The following is an 18,044-nucleotide window of genomic DNA, read 5'->3' as shown; positions in this document are numbered from 1 at the left end:
GCCATTAATGCCGGAAACTGGAAATTGACTATTTTCCAGCTGCAGGAAGAAATGGCCTATGCACGTGAGAAAGACTTGCATAAGGGTGCACTAAGGTAACATTTTGCGCCTTTGTAAAAAGATCTCCTAGTTTTCTACTTAGAAAACCATGCACATTGGTCTACAGAAAAAGAAGGTGCACATTTCCGTGGGTGCTTTTCTCCTCTGCAATTTTCAAATAGAAAATATACACATTCTTTCCTTCAAGACCTGATTGAAAGCTAGGGAGTAAAAATGCAGTTTTGAAAAATAATTCATTTAATGTAATTATTTTTAAAGCAAACATATGAAGTTGCTGGTATGAATCAGTTACAATTGTCTGGAAATAATGACAGTTCAATTGTAGTAGTGGTCATTTCTTACCACAGCAGAGGGCGCTATATGTTTGAAAATGACTACCTTGCATGCTTTTCCTAAGTCTTTGACAACTAGTTCTATGGAGGGCAGTTTTAAGGACCCTTTTATTAAAGGCTTGCCGCGTACCAACCCGGAACTACCGCCAGTCCAACATGGGCGCCAGCAGTAGTTCCATCCCCAGTGTGTGGCATTTCCAGTGCTAGCAGAAATATTTGAAAAAATATTTCCACAGGGGGTTACCCAGCTGTAATTGGTGCTGCCCGGTTATCACCAGGTTAGCACAGGAGCTCTTATCGCCACCTCAATGGGTTGTGGTGAGTGATCCCTTCAAAATGGCTATGTGGCAAGTGTGAACTTACTGCAAGGTCATTTCTTTTTTTAGACTTTTTACCCACTGTGGTATTAGGGGCCCTGGCATGCGGCAAAATCAGCCGCTGCTGCTAGCGCAGGGCCCCTTTTACCGCAGCTTAGTAAAAGAGCCCCTTAGTAAGTAATTTACCCAGGTAAATACTGATTTACGCTTGTATAAAAATTACACACCTGTGCCCAGTTTCAGCGTGCATACTTTCAGCTTCATTGGGAAGCAGAATTCCCCAGGGATATGCTTAGGTCAGTAAAAGGAAATTGCACATAGGGCTTATTTTCTAACACTTAAGACCATTAATGCAAGTTAATGGGCTGCGCAACAAATTTTGGCACAGACTGAACATGTGTATGCAAATAAATTGTTTAACAAGTCATTAACTAGCAATTAATTAATGTGACTATTTACCTGCTTAATGATTGTTGTTTTTCCCGTAGGCATACCTAATGGCTCTCCAAACTGCTGCCTTTTACCCCTGCGAGTGGCTTTTCTGGGTTCCATGCTGAAGTCATCTCCCTTGGTCACATGACCCCCATAAGATTGCTACCAGAACTACTGAATTTGTCTGTGTATTTAAGGAGACTGTTTCTCTGCTGCCTGTTTGCTTAGGGCCCGTCACGTGCCTGATCCTTCAGGCTAATCAGTGCCAACAAATGCTTCAGCTTTCACGGGTAAGTACCTTACTATTTTCATGGGTCTTATTCAACTCTAATGCTTTGGTCTCTGATGCATCTTTTTCTAACATACCTAACCCAGTTTTTTGGGGCAATTGGCCTTTAATTAAATCATGGAATAAGCAATGTTCCCATGCCTCTTTAGTACTCACAGCAGACAAACTATTCTCAACTGCCATATTCTCTCTCTCTCTCTCTCTCTCTCTCTCTCCACCCACAGCAAATCTACCATTACAACACTATCTTCCACACCTTGCATAATAAGGACCCTAGGGCCCTAGGACACTATTACACCAAATGGGAAAACTGAAGAAATCAGATTACAACAGATCCTTACATAGAAACTCCATGATAACAGAATACCCAGCTTTGGACACACACACTGTCACACGAAACAGATATTTAGGGGTATGTTTACTAAGGTGCATTAGCGTTTTTAACGCGCCTGTAAAGTTAAGATGCATTAAACGCTAACGTGTCAATACATTCCTATAGATGCATTAGCGTTTGACGTGCACTAGCATTTAATGTGCATTAAAAACGCAAATGCGCCTATAGCGCACCTTTGTAAACACAGGTAATAGCAAACATAAACTAAAAATAAAACTATATAGCCTAAAATTAAACTGAAACCCCCAAGAAACCAAACTTTTTTGCTTTAAGATCTACACCAGAAAACTAGAAATATTTCACTATCTATTGTGCAAGATATGAAGATAGCAGATATACATTTCTTAACTCTTTTTCCAGAGACCCTTGTCCTATTTGCCAATTCTCTCTCCTCCAGTCTTCTCTTTCTTTCCTACATTTACCTCTAAAATGGATCTCTTCCTTCCATCTTTTTTCCAGGTACGTTCAGCTTTGCTATTGAGATTTCACTTCTTACCAATCACTCCTTAATTTTCATGTTATGCACAGCACCTACCCATAGCTTTCTTTCCCCTCACCCCAGTTCTACAATTCCCTATCATTTTCTTTTTCCCCAACCTTATTCCTCAGTTGTTCATGAGCTCTCCCTCTCTCTCCCGCTTCCCTATTCAATATATCTCCCTCTCTCTCTCACTATATCCAGCATATACTCTCTTTTTGCTCTCCCCCTACCCAGCACCTCCCTATTTCCCTTATATCCAGCACACCCTCCTTATTCTCTCCCCTTGTGCTGCATCATCCCTCATCTCCCTATTCTTCCTTTTGTGCTGCATCATCCTCCATCTCCCTATTCTCCCTCCTTCTGCTGCATCATGCCCCATCTCCCTAATCTCTCTCTTGTTCTGCAGTCCCCCATCTCCCTATTTTCCCCCTTGTGTGCATCTTCCTCCATCTCCCTAATCTTCTCCTTGTGCTGCCTCTTCTCCATCTCTCTATTTCTCTCTTCCTTTATTTCTCCCCTATGTCTAGTGTTTTTCCTTTGTCATCCTATTCCTGCTCTACATGGCCACAGTTCTCCTCCTACCTCAACCAGCCATGGCCCAATCCAGGTTTTCCTGTCAAACCCCTCCCTTCCAAAGTTTACAGCATTGATCTCTCTTCCTCATATTCCAGCCAGCATATCTCTTTTCCTCACATGCCAGCCGGCATACTGCTGCACTGCTGCAGTCACATCACCTCTGCCAGGACCTGCAGCAGTGCCACCTGTAATAACAGCAAAGAACTATGGGGCTTCATTGAGCCTCTGTGAGCTCACTGAAATGAAGTCACTGCTGTATCCCGCCCCCTCTGTTTCAGGCTTCCTGTTGCTGTGGGGGCGGGATGTGGCAGAGACTTCCTTCAGCAGACTCACAAAGGCTCAGCCACACCTTGAGGTTCTTTTCTGTTATTACAGCTCGCACTGTCACAGGTCCTGGCAAGGATAAGAGGACTGCAGTAGCACAACAGTACAGTCAGCTTGCAGGTGGAGAAGGGAGCTACTGGACAGAGCTATCCCTGAGGCCAGCAGTTGGCAGAAAACTGGCTCAACAGCTAAGGAATCCAGAGGGGTAAATTCCCCCTTGCCCCTCCCTATGCCCATGGCATCCAGCCTAGGAAGTTAGGGGAGGGGGGATGGTAGCCCTCTGAAGCTGCAGGATCAGGGGGAGGGATGTGGGTCCTCCTTTGAAGATACACCTCATTATCATTAGGCTCCCTCTCTTTTTTTCTTCTCTCCGATCAGATATACCTTTTAAAGGCAAGTTGTGCTCTTCAGACCTAAGACACCCCTAAGCTGATGCTTATTCTGCCTAATGGAAAATCCAGTTCTTTATAAGAGGTATGATAATGAAAATTAGGTCAGTATTGTTGACTTTATCCAATACAGTCTAGTCTATGGGGATATTCCTTAGTGCACTGCTGATGATCATGCACTTCCTTGCCAGTTATTCAGTTGGAATGTCTGTTTCATGTGCTGTGGATTTCTGCCAAAAAGGATCTGACTGATTTTACTTCAGGGAAGATCCTGTACACAACATATCATCTTCAGTCCCTGTGGTCCCCAAACAAGTTTAATTTCCAGAGGGAGCAAAAGACGCAAAGTAGCAGAAATGTGTTCATTGCTTTTTAAAAGTACTCAAGTAAAAAGTAAAAGTACTGGCTTCAAAAGTAGTGAAGTCAAAGTATAAAGTCATAAGAACATAAGAGTAGCCATACTTGAAGTCTCAGCAGCCATTTTGAATATGCGACGGTATAGCGGAGAACTGCAGTAGTGGATAGAAAGACAGGGGCTTCCTTCCTGCCCTGAAGAAGGTCACAAGACCACCAGGGCGCAAAAGGTAAGCTCTGGGAGGGCACATTGAGGCCTGGGGGGTGGGGAGGAGGGGGCAGGGCAAATAGCCTTCCTTTTATGTTCCCTGCCTCTGCTTGAACCTGATTGGATATCATAGTGCCTGTTCCCGTGGTAGCCAATCAGGTTCACGCAGAGACAGGGAAAATACTTTTTTTTTAAATACTTTTTGCATCTTGTACTTCGTTACTAAGTACAAAAGTACTGCTTATGTGTAACGAATTACAAATAAGAAGTATTGCAAAAAATATATATAACTCCTTACAAATAACAGTACTGAAAATTATACTTAAGTACTGTAATGAAGTACAAGTACTTTGTTACTACCCATCTCTGCAAAGTAGCATGGTCTTAGACCAGAAACATGCAATATATAGGTCTTATAGACAACCCAGCAGCCAGTGGGAGCTAGCTACAAGCACTGAAAATGAAATCTAGTAACCCTTTAAGGCAGAAAAATTAACAGCTTACCTTGTTGCTATATCATGAGGTGCTGCAATTTCTTTTTTTGTCACATTTTGAAGAGACTGTGTATCCACAATAAATAATTTCACTGTGGGGTTAATGGTTCCAGCCTTAACAAATAAAATAGATTAATATCTTTAAGTAAATTGAAGCCACAGAACTCCAATGATTATAAAATACCTTGGCTGACAGGAATACCCAAGCCCTGCCAGCTTAAGATGATCTCTGCTCAAGTCCCTGTGCCGTCTGAGCAGTAGGGAATTCAGTGGCATACTTCTAGCTACTGATGCCAGCACTCCCCGCACATACTCAGTTCACAAACTGATCATCATTTACAAGCTTCTGAAGTCCCCTAACCCCTCTAGGGACCTTTATTCCATCTATCAACAAATGATTAATCCTACTCCTAAGCCTGCAGCTAGTTCAGCACCTTCAGCTGAGGCTCTATCCACATTCTTTGTTAACAAAATTGGCACTTTGTTAAAACCATTTTTCCAACATCTATGCCTCTTCCTTCTGTAATATCTTCCCCATTGCCCTCCCATACAGGAACTGCCACATCATCTTCTTTTCAAAGCCAAACTCTGTTCTCTCTGAACAAAATCATATCCACAATGAGACCCACATTTTGCTCGATCATAATCCCATCCAGCAGTCTTGGATGAAAATACCTGCATTAGGTCTTCTCCCTACACACTTAGTACATAAGTACATAAGTACATAAGTAGTGCCATACTGGGAAAGACCAAAGGTCCATCTAGCCCAGCATCCTGTCACCGACAGTGGCCAATCCAGGTCAAGGGCACCTGGCACGCTCCCCAAACGTAAAAACATTCCAGACAAGTTATACCTAAAAATGAGGAATTTTTCCAGTCCATTTAATAGCGGTCTATGGACTTGTCCTTTAGGAATCTATCTAACCCCTTTTTAAACTCCGTCAAGCTAACCGCCCGTACCACGTTCTCCGGCAATGAATTCCAGAGTCTAATTACACGTTGGGTGAAGAAAAATTTTCTCCGATTCGTTTTAAATTTACCACACTGTAGCTTCAACTCATGCCCTCTAGTCCTAGTATTTTTGGATAGCGTGAACAGTCGCTTCACATCCACCCGATCCATTCCACTCATTATTTTATACACTTCTATCATATCTCCCCTCAGCCGTCTCTTCTCCAAGCTGAAAAGCCCTAGCCTTCTCAGCCTCTCTTCATAGGAAAGTCGTCCCATCCCCACTATCATTTTCGTCGCCCTTCGCTGTACCTTTTCCAATTCTACTATATCTTTTTTGAGATACGGAGACCAGTACTGAACACAATACTCCAGGTGCGGTCGCACCATGGAGCGATACAACGGCATTATAACATCCGCACACCTGGACTCCATACCCTTCTTAATAACACCTTAATAACACTTGCCTATCATTAACCTAAGTTTGTCATCTGGAGAGTTCCCTGACCTTTGAAAAAGCACTGTGGTCCATCCCAATTAAAAAAACCCCAATCTTAACCCATCTATTTCTAGCCACTGTCGCACTTTTTCATATCTATCCTTTATGTCCAAGGTTTTTGAGAAAGTCATATTCCATCAACTTATCACCTATACAGATAAGGTCCTTGCCCTGCACCCTAAGTAGTCAGGTTTCAGGGCCCACTACAACACTGAAACTGTCATGTCAGCACTACTCAGTGTACTCCATGGCCACCTTGATCAACAAAAAATTGTCCTGGCAATATCACTAGACCTTAGTGCAGCCTTTGATCTCATCAATCACTCTCTGTTGCTTTCCCATCTCTCATCCCTTGGCATCCCAGGGGAGGTTCTCAATTGGTTTTCATCTTTTATATGTGTCCCAAACAGGGTGAGGAGCACGGATGGGGGAGTGAATGAACCAGAGAACCAACAAGCAACAGTTTTGTCGGAGTTGAGAACTAAATGGTGGTGGCTTATCCAATGAGCAACTGTATCTAAGCAGGTGTGAAGGGGGGTGATCACAGGGGGGCGGGCGGAGGAGTTACTCGAAAAGGTAGGGTAGATAAGGAGAATGATGTGATATAAAAGATGAAAACCAATTGAGAACCTCCAATCATTCCTTTCAAGTCATTACATCATCCTCCACCTCAGCCACCAAGGAGCTTCACTGTGGCGTCCCTCAGGGCTCGATTCTCTCCCCACTGCTATTTAACGCATTCCTAAGTTCCCTTGCCCCTAAGTCTCCTTGCCTTCCTTAGCCAGTCGCTAGAGAGCTCAGCATATTATTATGTAGATTATATTCTCCTTATCTACCCTATCTTTCAGAGTAACTCCTCCACCCCCCCCCCCCATGATCATTCCCCTCCAGACCTGCTTAGATACAGTTGCTCATTGGATAAGCGACCACTGTTTAGTTCTCAACTCTGACAAAACTGTTGCTTGTTGGTTCTCTGGTTCATTCACTCCCCCCATCCATGCCCCTCACCCTGTTTGGGGCACATATTGGTCCAATCACTAGCTTCAGATACCTAGGAATTATTTGAGACTCCACTCCCTCTTTCACCACCAAATATCACATTTGTCTAAAACCTCCGTTCTCTTGTTCCATCAACTTCGAGCCATCCGTCACTTTTTCAGCCACAATGACTACCATGCTCTCCTTCTCTCAATCTTTCATTCTTGTTGTGACTATTTTAATATCGTTTATTAATAGGTCTACCCCAGCCATCACTGAAAAAACTACAAACTCTTCAAACCACTGCATTTAGTTTACTATTTGTCATGCTCGCTGTTCAGATCACACCACCCCTCCTAAACACCATCACTGGTTACCCATTGAACAATGTATAATCTTCAAGATAGCTACCCAAACATTTAAAGCCCTTCAACTTGGCCTTCCTATCTTGCCTTCCTTACTATCCATTACTCTTCCGCTCAAACTCTCCATTCCCTATATGACCACTACTTGGTCCTTCCTGGTACCAAAGTAGTGCATTATGAATTAACTAGACACAATGCATTCTTCTTCCTTGCCCCCACATATGGAACAGCCTCTCTCTCTCTCCCCCTTCGCTCTGAGCTGCCCTTTTAAAACTTTAAGGCTCCTCTAAAGGCTTGGCTTTTTGGACAAGCTTTTAGAGGGTCAGATTGATTCTGGATCCTTCAGCAAAAGACTTTCTCTCCCTTTTCTTTCTAGTCTCTCTTTCTTTCTTGTTATCTATTTTGATGTGACTGTCGAGCTTTACTGTCTGAAAAGGGTGTTCCTTTCCCTATTCTAATATTTAGTCTGTACACTGCTCTGTACTGTCCTGGCAGCTAGAGTGGTCTAGCAAGTTGAAATAAACTATATCATGTGTGGGATCCTGTGTCAGCAGCTGAAAGCACGCCACCAACTTATTTATTTATTTGAACATTTGTTATACCACCAAATGATCCAAATATATCAAGATGGTGTACAATAAAATGTAATCAATAGAACATAGAAACAATTATTAAACAACAAAAACAAAAAAATACACAATAAGCAAAGTAGCATAAGAAATAAAACCAGTGATATAGATGTTGACAAACAAATAATTGAATACATGAGGATGGGGAAAGGAAAGAAAAAATAAAGGTGAAAAGAAAAAAAGGATTAAAAAATGTATTAGAATCAAATTTATTAGAATCAAGAAATATGCAATTGAAATGCCTGCCGTACAGACCAGGTCTTGAGGAGATGGATCTAAGATCTGGGGGGAGATTATTCCAGAGTGAAGAAGTGTGACAGCAAAAAGCTGTCTCATGAGAAGTGACTTCGAACTTGGGTCCAGTAGGTAAAACCAGTTATTAGTGGTAGAGGATCAATGAGAGCATGTTAGATAGTAAGGAATCAAAAGGGAAGCAAAACAAGGTGACATCATATAGTAATATACCTTATTTAAACTAGGAAATGTCACCATGCTTTTTCCTCCATATATTCAACATGGCCGCGAAAACGCCACGGCCATGCTGAATATACGGAGGAAAAAGCAAGGTGACATTTCCTAGTTTAAATAAGGTATATTATTGTATAAATCTATCGTATAGTAAATGTAGGAGTAGATAAAAGTCTGAGTACTCTTTATTTATAGGAGACATGCCTTGAGACAGCAATTTTTGCGAATCATTTAGTAATAAGCATGAGTATGCAACAAAATCTTGTAACAGATGCTATAACTAACTGAGACCATTGCTGTTCATAAAGGAGAACATATCTTTTAGCATTATATAAAAGTTACACCACAGTGTTGATATGATGGTAAACCAACCAGTACAGAAATCAAATTTATTTAGTATCAGTGCATAAGTAAGAGTCTTTAACACCTAGTTATTCAAATAGGATTTAAGTGATCTAATTTTCATAACTTCCCTGCTGCTCAGACAGCACTGGGGGCTTGAGCAGAGAACATCTTCAACTGGTGGGGCTTGGACATCCCCATCAGAAACGCCGACCATGTGTGCCATATAAAACCTCTTGGCATGCCATAGGCTGCCTACCCTTTTAATAAATAGTACTAGTAACAGTATTACACTTATAATTGAAATTTTGTTTTCATGTATTAATACATATATGTTCAATAGTTAGTCATAAAACATGGCATTTCTAGAGGATTAATGTTCACCAAGATCCCAAACTAATCAGATTGGATGAAATCAAGCTAAAACAAATTACATGGTTTTCTCGTGCCTGCATGGAGTGTAATACATAAATTGACAATAAAAACAAAGACTAAAACAATTATATAAAGTACCTTATTGTACAGTGGCAGTGAAGTATGTTAAGTATTATTTAAATGTTAATAATAAAAAAAAAAAAAGAAAATTACTGGCAACTGCTAACAGATCTCACGCTGTTTTCATGTTCCTGTGCTGTAAGCAGGCAGGAATAACCCTGCATAGTTGAAGCTTATAGCAAGCTAAAGTTAAAACAACAATCTGTATGAAGAAGCATTTTTTAGACAACAAAAACCCTACAAAGCAGTAATTCTTGGCTTCTGATACGCTTTTGTGCCACAACAGTAACATTGATTATTTCAATCTACACGAGGGATATGGAGAGAGAAAGAGAGAGGACTACTCTTTGCCGAAAATTCCTAGGAATTATGCTTCCAGTCATATTGCTAATGCTTTGGGTATAATCATATCTTAAACACATACCTTAGGATATGGAATTTTAATGGTTTTTGGATACTGATTTGAATCCTCTCCATAAAATGAGTATTCTATAATAGGCACTTGTGTATCATTAAATTCAATATATGCCAAGAATTTTGCATTTGGAGACCACCAGAGAGCATAATTGGTGCCAAGCATTTCCTCTGAAAAGAAAAAGAGCAATTTTTTATTTCAGTAAAACCATTTTTTAACTTATGTTTTCAAAATAAATATTGTTCTCATTAGTTGCCCTCCCAAAGAACATGCAACGGTTGTAAGAATAAGATATGTTTGAATGCCACCCTGACTGTTCTTCATAAAAAACAATTACCAAGTCCTCAGATACAATGGGTTGAAATGAGGTCTGACTCAGCCTGTTCCTAAAGAACTGAATCCATCTGCTAAAACTAATCCTGCATTACATTTGGCTTAAGCACAAATGTCTTAAATGACAGTCCCTGAGCTCTACTTCCACTATCAGGAAAGGAACCATTTGGCCCAGTATTCAAGAAAATCATGCTATTAAGGTAGACACAGAAAATGCTACTGCTTATCCCTGGGGATAAGGTAGATATGATAATAGCAAAAGCTGTGTTCAGTAGCATGGAACATTGCTACTCTTTGGGATTTTGCCAGGTACTTGTGACTTGGACTGGCCACTGTTGGAAGCATGATACTGGGTTAGATGAACCTTCAGTCTGACCCAATATGGCAATTCTGTGTTCTATATTCTTGTTATTCCATAGACACTGGGCTTCACAGTTGGATTAGATTGGATTGAATATTGGATTCAATTACTTGCCTTTCCACCCTCTTCAGCTTGGAAAAGAGATGGCTGAGGGGACATATGATTGAAGACTACAAAATCCTGAGTGGTTTAGAAAGAGTAAAAGTAAATTGATTTTTTACTCGTTCCAAAAGTACAAAGACTAGGGGATACTCGAGGAAGTTACACAGAAATACTTTTAAAACAAGTAGGAGGAAATATGTTTTCACTCAACGAATAGTTAAGCTCTGGAACTCTTTGCTGGAAGAGGTGGTAAGAGTGGTTAGCGTATCTGGGTTTAAAAAAGGTTCGGACAAATTCCTGGAGGAAAAGTCCATAGTCTGCTATTGAGACAGACATGGGAAGCAACTGCTTGCCCTGGGGTTTGAAGTATGGAGTGTTGCCACAATTTGGGTTTCTGCCAGGTACTTGTGACCTGGCTTGGCCACTGTTCGGAAAACAGAATACTGGGCTAGATGGACCATTGGTCTGACCAGTATGGCTACTCTTATGTTCTTATGTTCCATCTTCTTTGGGTTTCCATTGTAATTAGAACTGGCATCTATTGGACTATATGACACTATAAGCCTTCATTTGCCTCTACTCAGATTTCCCTTTTAATTTTACGGCTCAACCACTGCAGTGAAATTCTTTGACCAGGAGTGATAGGCAACAGCTCCCTCTAGAACCTGCTATGTACACCTTGAGTCTTGCCATTTAGGGAGGAGTTATCAATGTGGACTACTGTGTAGAAGTGTTATTTTATTGTTAACCCAGGTTATTAATAACAAGGAATAAATGCCCGTTTCTGAGGGCAATGAAACGGGCGCTAGCAAGGAGCCCCCTCCCTCCGAGCTACTTGCCTTGTTCGGTGTTGGCGTCGCTGTGTGTGGGTAGGGTTTTGTTTTTTTTTTGTTTGCTGCGCCTCCGTGGCCGTGCCTGTGGCGTTTCGGTTTCGGGCCTCGAGTGTTATAGCTCCGCCCTCGACGTCATGACGTTTTGACGCGAGGGCGGTGCAGACACTCCAGGGCACACCGGATATCTCGGGCGCCTCAACTTCCGTGGAGGCTTCAGAACGTTGGGGTTGCCTTTTATATATATAGACTAGTTCTCAGTGCATAAAATGGGACCTATGTTACAACAGCATGAGTTAGTGGTATAAAAAAGTGTCTCAACATTAGCCCACGTTGATAACTACGCCCCTAAATGTCAACTATTTCATGTAATCTTAGCACAGGTCCCATTTTATGCAATAAGACCTATTTACTAAAAACTGAGTTTAAATCGTAAAATAACATGTCTTAATTATACCCCCATGTTGATAAACTTCTCCCTTGATCTGGGACTTTCTTTCTTTAGCAGCTGTGAGTGCTGCCTCTGCAGCATTCCAAGCCAACCTAGAAAACAAAGAACTGACAGAAGCTATGTGTCCAATTGCAATCTTATCATGGTGTGCTTTGGGGCCCTTTTACCAAGCCATGGCAAAAGGGGGCCGGCACTGGCATCGGCACCTGTTTTACACGCGTGTTGAGGCCCCCTTTTACCACAGCTGGTAAAAGGGAAGTCTCGCTTTCTGACAGGAAATGGCTGGGCGGCAAGTAAAGCACTTGTGCGTGGCCATTTCAGTTGGGAGCCCTTACCACCACCAGGGCTCCTGCATTAACCCAGCGGTAACCGGGCAGCGCGCGGCACTACCTGATTACTGCCAGGTACACTCTGGCACTGCAAAAATGTATTTTTGTAGCGCCGGAAATGACAGTGCACTAGGGGTGGGAAGTACTGCCGGGTTGCTGTAGTAGCCTGGCGGTACTTCCTGTATAGCGAGCGGTAAGCCTATGTTGGGCTTACTGCCACTTGGTAAAAGGAGCCCTTAGTCAATACGGAGGTAATTTTCAAATGTATTTTTGTTGGCTAATGGGTACTTACACACAGGAATCTCTCCTTTGAAATTTGTCTTGTGACCTCTGCATGGAAAAGAATGCATGCTGCCAACAGCACTCATTTTCCATGTGAAAATGGTGATGATGGGAGGAAGGTTCAGGGAACACTGATAGGAGTACATATAAGGGAATCCTTGAGATTACAAATTATACACACAAAGGCCTGCAAGAGCACCAGCAGGTCAGCAAATTTTGAAATGGAAACTCCAGAATGACTTTTCTCTTTCAAAACTCACTTGACTACAAACGTAACAGGAGGGCTAAAATAGTCTGCAAACTATAATATGATATATAGTAATTTTAAAAGTTATATTACCCTCATACACCCAATCAGGCACACCATTAAAAATTTTATTTTCTTCTCCATTTGAGGTAATAGTTATATTTTGTGCCTTTGGAGCTTCTTTTATATAAATATTGTTTTCCCAAACATATGCCTACAAATAAAAACAGAGAACATGGTTAAGAATATTAGGGTTAGCAATTTTAAATATGACTTGTCAAAAATATTTTTTACTTTTATTATTAACTTCAATAGATAAATCCATTACAATCTCAACATTCTACAATGTAATACCTATCCCCTTCCACACACTAAAACCTCCACCCCCAAACCCCTTTACTCTAAAGCTTCTGTTTATCTCCTAATGCAAGTATTACCCATTCACTTCTGTTCCTTCCAACACCAATTTGCCTAAATCTCCCCTTCTTTCTTACTTCTTATTCTCTCAGGTAATGGCCTAGCCACTCCCATCATTCTTCCCCATCTTATAGAATCTGTTTCGTAGACCTGTTAATTTTTCTAATCAAGCTATCACTACCTATTTATTTTCCAGTAATCCAATGTGGGTGCCTTCACCTTCTTTTTCCACATCGATGTCCGTGACCACACTGAGGAATAGCGCAATGATGAGACTTTGTACTTCCTGGCTGGGTCATGATCCCAAATATGGCGTGTGTGACCCCATTTAGGTACTGACCCACAGTTTGGGAAGCCCTGATATAACTTTTTTTTCCCATTCTAGCATGAACTTAAACTTGACAAACTCTATGCCTCCAAGGTAGTTACATATGTTTGCCTCCTTTATGCACGTCATAGATCTCCATAAACAATTTTTGCACATAAAAAACTAATTTCTTCACAAAAATGGGCTGTTATAAATTAGTAACAAGTAGTTTGGTTTAAGCACTACCACAAATGAGAGAATTTTTTGAGTGCAGCAATTCTATTTGAAATCCCTGAAGCAGCAGTGATATGACCTCAAAACACTGGCCATTGTTCGATGGATCAACATAACTTAAGCCTGCCCGCCTTTGAAATGCTCTCTACAGTTAACAGTTTTCTTGCTACTTTGTCACTGAAGGACATTGTGGTAATGTGAATGGTGGCAGGCCCTGGAGCAAGAACAAACTGGAGCCACACAGCTAGGGTTACCATATGGCTCCAGAAAAAGGAGGACGGATTGAGCCAGCCGGGTTTTACTTCCATTGCTTTCAATGGAAGTAATTGCTTTCAATCGAAGTAATTGCCCATTGCTTTCAATGGAAAGCAATGGAAGTAAAACCCGGCTGGCTCAATCCGTCCTCCTTTTTCTGGAGCCATATGGTAACCCTACACACAGCAGTCAAGGCCAGCAAAACAAGAATACCTTATTAAAGTTGCTAGGTATGGGAGTCCTGTTAGCTTCACAGGCATGGGAAAGATGACACAAACTAGTCCTTAGATGTAAGCAAAAGGGAAATGAGACTTGATATACTGCCTTTCTGAGGTTTTTGCAACTACATTCAAAGTGGTTTACATGTATTCAGGTACTTATTTTGTACCAGGGGCAATGGAGGGTTAGGTGATTTGCCCAGAATCACAAGGAGCGGCAGTGGGACTTGAACTCAGTTCCCCAGGATCAAGGTCCACTGCACTAACCACTAGGCTACTTCTCCTCTCATGGGCCTGCTCCTGCAGGCCATGGTATGCAATGGTCTCAAGCTAACACTATTCACCAGCCAGTCTTTTGCTGGATCAAGCGTATAGTTCTTCAAGACTGACCCGATACCTGACTGACACGATAGCAGTTCACATACAAATGGAAGAGGTAAATGTGATTGCGCATCACTGCTTCCCTTTGGGCCTCTTTAACCTGGCTATGCCCCTAGCTTTTATATTTTCTAGTTCCTGCTCTTCTGGCTCCACCCCTCCCGTGTCACTTCCCCCTTGAATGGGACTATAGATCTTAAGGTAGTTCTGACACTGTGATGGAGTATCCTTAAGGGGAAGTGGCAGTGTTCGTTAGACTCCCTCACAGACATTCAATGAGAATTATAAGAAGTATGAACTAAACTGACGCTGGAAGGCTTTATGCCAATGATTGAAGGAGTGAGACATAGTTACTGTGCCCTTGAAAATTCTGAGGTTTTTTTTCCTTTCCATAGGTCTACTTTTCTAAAAGTAGTGTGAATATGAGTGATTTTTTTTATTTATTTAATTACTCTTTTTGTAGAGGTTGATTTGTTGTGGTTTTGTTTCCTTTAAATTAGGTCATGACTGAAAGTATGTGTGGTGCAAGCTGCTGTTTATTTGTACAGTAGGCATGCTCGAGCAGAATTTGGGCAAAGTGTGAGTGAAGTAATGATTTCTAAATATATTTTATCAAGTACACATATTCAGAGATATTTTGTGTGTGGAAATTTATACCAACTCTTGAGTAGGTGCAAAGTTTATGTTTATAATCTAGACACCTACAGTATATCTTTATAAAATTGGGCCAAAACAGGTGCCTTCTTGTATTTTAAACCTATGTTCCCTTTTATAAACCTACTGACATGGATCTAGCCAGTTTCTCTCTTCTAGCCAATCATTGAGTAGAACAGAGACAGTTTGTTCTATAAAGTTTTCCTAGAAATGGGATGTTGGATAGTGGCCGATAACTTTCAAGTCTGTCCTGTTTTTCTTTAGCAAAGAACGCACCACTGCTTTTTAATGCTGTTGGTAGTTGCTCATTAGAAAGAGAGGATTTCACAATTTTTGTGGCACCTTCTATAAGGTCAATACTTGCCTGCTGAGAGGTCTGTTAAATCTTTGAGAGAAAGGAGTGATATTGTTCTTTGATGTTTATGTTTGAGTTCTTTCTAAAGATTTGTATTGCCTAGTCTGCAAAGGGAAAGTATGTATATATTTTACCTTTGAAAATTATCTCATGGAAAATGCACATACACATTTATACCTGCTCTTTAACACACACAAAGTCCCATTTTAAATTGTATGTATAAGAGCATATTTTATAAAGTAGGAGCATAAGTTCATATTTCATCCTATACCAGCCCCCCAGGAACACCTCTGTCCAAGTCAAATCAATCTGTGCACATAGGGGGTGTATGCACATAAGTTTAAGCACTTAGAAGTCAATTTTCAAAGTCATTTAAAGGCTAGGAGAGGTTCCTGAGAAAGGTTCCAAAAAACAGGAAAGCAATTGATCTCCAAGCTCCAAGACGGAAATTTATTTATTTATTTGTTACATTTATACTCCACATTTTCCCACCTATTTGCAGGCTCTGTGTGGCTTACATAGTACTGTAATGGCATTTGCCAATTCGGTTGATAACAAATACAGGTGATATTGTAATCAAAAGAGGTAGGTGTGTATTAGGCACCATGAGGATCAGAGGGAGTGAAGATTGTAAATTTGTGAGTGACCTTGCCGAAGGGTTAGAAGGTAAAGTTTGCCTATTTGCGGATGATACTAAGATCTGTAACAGATTGGCCCCCCCCGGAGGGAGTGGAAAACATGAAAAAGCATCTGAAGAAGCTAGAACAATGGTCTAAGGTCTGGCAATTAAAATTCAATGTGAAGAAATGCAAAGTGATGCACTTAGGGAATAGAAATCCACGGGAGACGTATGTGTTAGGTGGCGAGAGTCTGATAGGTTTGGACGGGGAGAGGGACCTTGGGGTGATAGTATCTGAGGATTAGAAGGCGACGAAACAGTGTGACAAGGCGGTGGCTGTATCTAGAAGGTTGTTGGGCTGTATAGAGAGAGGTGTGACCAGCAGAAGAAAGGGAGTGTTGATGCCCCTGTATAAGTCATTGGTGAGGCCCCATCTAGAGTATTGTGTTCAGTTTTGGAGGCCGTATCTTGCTAAGGATGTAAAAAGAATCGAAGCGGTGCAAAGAAAAGCTACGAGAATGGTATGGGATTTGCGTAACAAGACGTATGAGGAGAGACTTGCTGACCTGAACATGTATACCCTGGAGGAAAGGAGAAACAGGGGTGATATGATACAGACGTTCAAATATTTGAAAGGTATTAATCCGCAAACGAACCTTTTCCGGAGATACTAAGGCGGTAGAACGAGAGGACATGAAATGAGATTGAAGGGGGGCAGACTCAAGAAAAATGTCAGGAAGTATTTCTTCATGGAGAGAGTGGTGGATGCTTGGACTGCCCTCCCGTGGGAGGTGGTGGAGAGGAAAACGGTAACGGAATTCAAACATGCGTGGGATAAACATAAAGGAATCCTGTTCAGAAGGAAAGGCTCCTCAGGAGCTTAACCAAGATTGGATAGCAGAGCTGGTAGTGGGAGGCGGGGCTGGAGATTGGGAGGTGGGGATAGTGCGGGGCAGACTTATACGGTCTGTGCCAGAGCCGGTGGTGGGAGGCGGGACTGGAGGTTGGGAGGCAGGGATAGCGCTGGGCAGACTTATACGGTCTGTGCCAGAGCCGGTGGTGGGAGGCGGGGATAGTGCTGGGCAGACTTATACGGTCTGTGCCAGAGCCGGTGGTTGGGAGGCGGGGCTGGTGGTTGGGAGGCGGGGCTAGTGCTGGGCAAACTTATATGGTCTGTGCCCTGAAGAGCACAGGTACAAATCAAAGTAGGGTATACACAAAAGTAGCACACATGAGTTGTCTTGTTGGGCAGACTGGATGGACCGTGCAGGTCTTTTTCTGCCGTCATCTACTATGCTACTATGTTACTATGTATATTGTCCAGTACTATCATTGGTTAGGATGTGTTGCTGGGGGTGGGGATTTACGGTGGGTCGGTGGGGTAACCTTTTTGAAGAGGTTGGTTTTTAATGATTTCCTGAAGTTTAGATGGTCATGGATTGTTTTCACAGCTTTTGGGAGTCATTCCATAGTTGTGCGCTTATGTAGGAGAAACAGGATGCGTAAGTTGTTTTGTACTTAAGTCCTTTGCAATTTGGGTAATGTGGGTTTAGCTATGATCGTGCTGATCCGAATCTATTTCTGGTTGGTAGATCTATGAGGTCTATCATATATCCTGGGACTACTCCGTAGATAATTTTGTGGAAATGATAAAAGCAGATCAGTAATAGATAAACATAGACTTTTATTCATGCAAATAGTAAGGAGATTGCAATTTGCATGAATAAAAGTCTCTGTTTATCTATTACTGATCTGCTTTTATCATTTCCGTCCAGGAGAGGATCCTGGCCATAGAAATCCCTTGTCTGGGGATAACCATGAATTCAGCGACACTTAACCGGTTAATGCTGTTGAATGTCCCCAGTTAGCACCTAAGCAGA

At 41.7% G+C, this 18,044-nt stretch overlaps 1 protein-coding gene across 1 annotated transcript in view; it reads right to left on the bottom strand.

Annotated features, from left to right (window-relative positions):
- The window catches only part of DPP4 (dipeptidyl peptidase 4), a 187,345-nt gene that overhangs the window by 67,832 nt on the left and 101,469 nt on the right, over nucleotides 1–18,044 (bottom strand). The window contains 3 exon segments of the mRNA XM_030209009.1: nucleotides 4,661–4,764; nucleotides 9,802–9,962; nucleotides 12,821–12,941. Coding sequence (XP_030064869.1) covers nucleotides 4,661–4,764; nucleotides 9,802–9,962; nucleotides 12,821–12,941 — 386 coding nt within the window.

This window comes from Microcaecilia unicolor, chromosome 7 (genome assembly GCF_901765095.1).
Source record: "Microcaecilia unicolor chromosome 7, aMicUni1.1, whole genome shotgun sequence".
NCBI classification, from domain to species: domain Eukaryota; kingdom Metazoa; phylum Chordata; class Amphibia; order Gymnophiona; family Siphonopidae; genus Microcaecilia; species Microcaecilia unicolor.
This window is presented reverse-complemented; position numbering and strand designations above follow the sequence as displayed.